This window comes from Danio aesculapii, chromosome 13 (assembly GCF_903798145.1).
Source record: "Danio aesculapii chromosome 13, fDanAes4.1, whole genome shotgun sequence".
NCBI lineage: Eukaryota > Metazoa > Chordata > Actinopteri > Cypriniformes > Danionidae > Danio > Danio aesculapii.
In genome coordinates this window covers 19,835,848-19,840,417 of record NC_079447.1, presented here as the reverse complement: position 1 = coordinate 19,840,417, position 4,570 = coordinate 19,835,848, and the positions used below count along the sequence as shown (strand labels likewise).

Sequence of the window (4,570 nt, the reverse complement as noted above, 5' to 3'; positions counted from 1 at the left end):
TTTTTTAAGTTGAGAACCCATTTGAGACTGATGTGCATAAATCTTTAAAGTTCTACATATAGCCCACATTCAACTATGCCAAAAATAAAGTATTTCTGAAAGATACCAATGTGATATAGCGAATAAAACCAACACAGATGACAGTTTTCACACCTACAGTATTAAGACCAAAGACTAAGTTACTCTAATCTAATCTAATCTGTCAAATGTGAATCCTAAATTTGCTTTTCATAATTTCAAACAAAGTAGGTGAGGGAGGAAAAAAACACCCCAGGGATTATGCTGAAAAAGGAAACAAAAAGGTATGCTGTGCACTAAAATGATTTTAATTTTAACTATATATATATAACTAACAGCATTTTTAAGCTATATATGTTCAAGAAAAATACATGTGTTGATGCAAACTGACTTTTTTAGTAGGCGTTTATTTAATATTAATTTTCAGAATGTATTAATTCTTAACATCTAAAAAACAGTTGTGTTTTAACTTAAAATGTTCTCAAATACACACATCCCCAACTATTGGGTAACAATTTTTATTATTTTAAATGAAAAAGCTTTTCCTATAATTCACTCACATTGTTGAAAAGTGTGTATATATATGTTTATTATAAATCGCCATATACGGTTTAAAAACACAATTGTACCTGAAACTCTTAACCATGAAAAACCATGTCATGAGTAATGAGCAGTTGAAGACCTAATCATTAACGCAAAACATTGAAATTGAGTTGCTGCTCAGTCTAAACATCATGAAACCACGTCACGCTCCGTGCATTTTTACACCTGGATCCTCCCATCCCCGCAAATCTAGTATTTGAGCTCTTCTCACCAAATACGGATTTTTGTCGGGCTTTCTATTGCGTTTCTGTCTTCCTTATAAGGTCGTTTTGTTCAGACTCCACCTCCAAATCTGCGTATGACTCACCTGAGACATTTCACGTGCCATAAACGCATCATTTTTATAACACCTTTTTTTATCACAAGCACAAAATATAAATAATCTTGCGACAACGGGATATATTCCAACACAACCATCCAGTATTTGAAGTTGTTTGCAGTCGCGGACAGGCACAGCAGGTGGAAAGTCAGGTCGTTCAGGACTGATCTGTTTTGAGGAGGAGGGTGTGTTCACATCCGCGCGCTTCTTGGAGTCGCTTTCTTACAGTTCAGGGCAACGACCCACTTCTCTCTTCCGTCTCCAAACAAGCGACAGGCATGGTAAGTGCTCAGATTTTGGTGTACGTTTTGTGGACTGTACTATAGTGTTCTGATATGCTAATGAAGATAAGGTAATTTGTATTAAAACTGTTTAGCGTCGTACAGAGTAGCGTATGGTAAAAATCTATTACGCCAATTCATCCATGGAAGGCTGGCTTCCTGTTCATTGGTAAACTACTTTTTTATTCGTTTAAATCACTTATAATCTATATTAAAAAAGTTTAAACTAGCTTGTCAAAAAATATAATGGAATTTAAGTATTAAAAGCTTGATTTGTTTGTGAGATTTGGTGGAAAAGCCATATTTAAAGGTTTCTTTATGTAATGCTTTTGTAGATAATTGTTTGGATAGGACAGAATGTGTTGGGCCACACCTTACATCATACATGTTCACATGTCAAAAGCTCTGAGTAATGCTGATGAACTGCTGGTAGCTACAGTGTGTTATTACTTTAAGACTACTGTAGCTCATTGCTAGTATCAGAGTTTTACTCCATTAGGACGGCTGAGCAAATAGTGTTTAACTTAAGATTTCTATGTCTATATGGTTGCAGTGACCTTTTAAATAATGTTTTTGGAAAACATTAAAGGGAATGTTCACCCAAAAGGAAAATACTCACCCTCAAGTGGTTCCTTCTTGATATACAATATAAAATCTTGAGTTTATGTTCTGTTCAACACAAAAGAAGAAGAGATATCGATGAAAGGTGAAACAAATACTATGGAGATCAATGGTTTCCAGCTTATTTCAAAATATCTTCTTTTGTGTTAAACAAAAAAAAAAAGAGAAAGACAAACAGGCTTGAACTAAGTGAAGGGAGAGTAAAGGACAACAGAACTATTCCTTTAAAGAGCTTCCTGATAAATGAATACTAAGGGTTTCAGTGGGCTGAAAGTTTGAGGTGGAATGCTATATTTTAGCACCTCAAATTTAAAACATGGACACTAATTTATAGTATTACCAAGGAAATGATATTCAAAGACATTCCAGAGTGAACAAAGCAGCAGAGTGTCTTGAGGTGTAACTCTGCTTCTTGTTTCGACTTGTTTATTAAGGAATGGAATGTGAAGGCTGCAAACTGGTTCAGATTTCCATCTCTTACTTTTTAAACTTACACATATATAAAGATGGGACAGCCCTTATGGAATGTTGATTTGAAAAAAATACTTTAGCAATAGTCTGCTTAATCTAATATGTATAATTTTAGAAGATTCAAACAATGACCAGCATTGTTACCTCGGAGTCATTTTGAAGAAAATATCTTAATTGGGTTGTTCAGTTCTTACTTCTGCATGTTTTATTTTTCCCCATTTGACACCCAGGCCTCAGGTGTAGCGATCAGCGATGACGTGATAGCCCACTATGATTTAATCCGGGTGCGTCTCCAGGGTACAGATGAGAAAGAGCGGTTTAAATTGGTGGTCATGCGCTTGAGCGATGACCAAAAGACCATCATAGTGGACGACAAAAACTGTTTGAAAGTCAAAGATGTGGAGCACGAAAAGGATGTCTTCAAAAAGATCATCAGTGTGCTTCCTCCCAAAGAGTGTCGCTACGCCCTGTATGACTGCAAATATACTAACAAGGAGAGTGTGAAGGAGGACCTGGTCTTCATCTTTACGTAAGAGACCATTTTCATTAATCGAAACTAGTTTTGTAGCTCGTGATGGCGTGTTCTGTGTAGCTGGTTGCGTTAAACATGTTTCTAATGTAAGTGGAGTCAATTTGAAACTCATTTCAAAATAATTTGACATCTGAAGGCTGTAGCTTTGTCAGTTGGTAATGAGAACATACAACACCACTGATAAATGCTATTCACATACAAATCTTTAATTGTGACATTCACAACACAGTACAACAAATGTCTGCTACTCATTTTCATACAAGCCCACTAAGAAACAACACTGCATTTTGTGAGGCAGACTATTGTATAGCATTAATTTCCTCCTTTCTTTTTTTTTTTTGTACAGCGCCCCTGATGATGCCCCCATGAGGAGTAAAATGCTGTACGCGAGCTCAAAGAATGCTCTGAAGGCCAAATTGCCAGGTTTGTTACCGTTATAATCAATATATAGATTTATCTGTGATGCATTCTCTTACAATGCACATTAATAGTTTTACAGAAAAGGATATACTAAAGGAAAACTGTTCACATATGGAAAGCAACATTGTGTTCATTGCTGTTCTTTTTTTCCTTTGACAGGTATGAAGTTTGAGTGGCAAATTAATGACAACGCAGATAAAGACTCATCAAGTCTTGTGGAAAAACTTGGTGGAAGCAAAATTGTAACGTCTTTGGAGGGGAAGCCTGTCTAAACTTTGACCCAATTGCCTTTTGTCAGTCTGTCGGCTATTTTGAAAAGGATTACCTCTTAAAAACCACTTTTTAGATATGTTGAGAAACTGTATTTCATTGGGACCAGTATTTGTAATTTGACCATATGAGAACTCAATGTTCATTAATACCAATGTAGTTTTCAATAAAACCGTTTTACAAAGCATAGTGACCGTAATCCTGTATAACAAAGCATAACTGGACTGTTATCAAAAGCAAAAGTGTATACTGAAATAAAATCGTATGATTTTCAATGAATGTTGAATGTGTCATAACTGGGAATTAATTTTTTCCCCAAAAATTGTTGACTTTAATGCAAATACTGTGCTTATTCTTCTGTGTTTAAAGAGGCTGTCCAGGGTGTATTTCTGAGGCTTGGTTGTGTTTATAAGATGCAAAGCAATGTGCTTCATTTGTAAAAAAAAATAATAATAATAATAAATAAATATATATTTTTTTCTTATACCTTACTTTGATTATATACAGCTACTCAGCTAACATGAAAACGACTTGTCATATTTCCTAGTTCTTCCAAAAAACTGTAGTTGGTCATCTAACATAATGTGCTGTGATTCGCAGATTGGCTACACGTCTCCAGGAAAAGCGTCATGCTCTAATAGCGCTGTGCCTCTGCAGTGTAAATACTGTAGTGTGGTGATTGTGGTGAATGTGCATAAGCTTAAAGCTTTTGTGATCTCATTAACCCTGATGTATATTTTTGTAGTCCCCAAACTTTGTTCGTCGTAGGCTTTGCCAAGCTAACTCAGTAAAAGCCAAGGTCTCCTTTTGCATTGAACTTTTGAGCGTCTTACATTCAGAGACGTTTATGTTCACACAGCTACATTACACATCAACTAAAGTTTAAAATATGATATCGAAGTGGACCACCCCTTAAATCCTAGTCAAAACTCAATAGGCTTAAACGCATGTCATTATTCAACAGATTCATGCAAGTAAATGAAATGCTATTTTTCTAGGTAAACTCCCATAAAAATGAAGACAGTAAACCGTAGC

At 35.5% G+C, this 4,570-nt stretch overlaps 1 protein-coding gene across 1 annotated transcript; it reads left to right on the top strand.

Annotated features, from left to right (window-relative positions):
• Positions 1-1,006: 1,006 nt before the first annotated feature.
• cfl1l (cofilin 1 (non-muscle), like) lies at positions 1,007-3,810 on the top strand. Its single transcript, XM_056470284.1, has 4 exons — positions 1,007-1,221; positions 2,544-2,842; positions 3,192-3,268; positions 3,425-3,810. The coding sequence occupies exons 1-4, from the start codon at positions 1,219-1,221 to the stop codon at positions 3,535-3,537; spliced, it is 492 nt and encodes a 163-aa protein (XP_056326259.1). The 5' UTR covers positions 1,007-1,218; the 3' UTR covers positions 3,538-3,810.
• Positions 3,811-4,570: the final 760 nt, after the last annotated feature.

Coding starts and splice junctions, on each gene's coding strand:
- cfl1l (XM_056470284.1), top strand. Junction 2,843..3,191: donor GACCTGGTCTTCATCTTTAC/GTAAGAGACCAT, acceptor TTTTTTGTACAG/CGCCCCTGATGATGCCCCCA. Junction 3,269..3,424: donor TCTGAAGGCCAAATTGCCAG/GTTTGTTACCGT, acceptor TTCCTTTGACAG/GTATGAAGTTTGAGTGGCAA.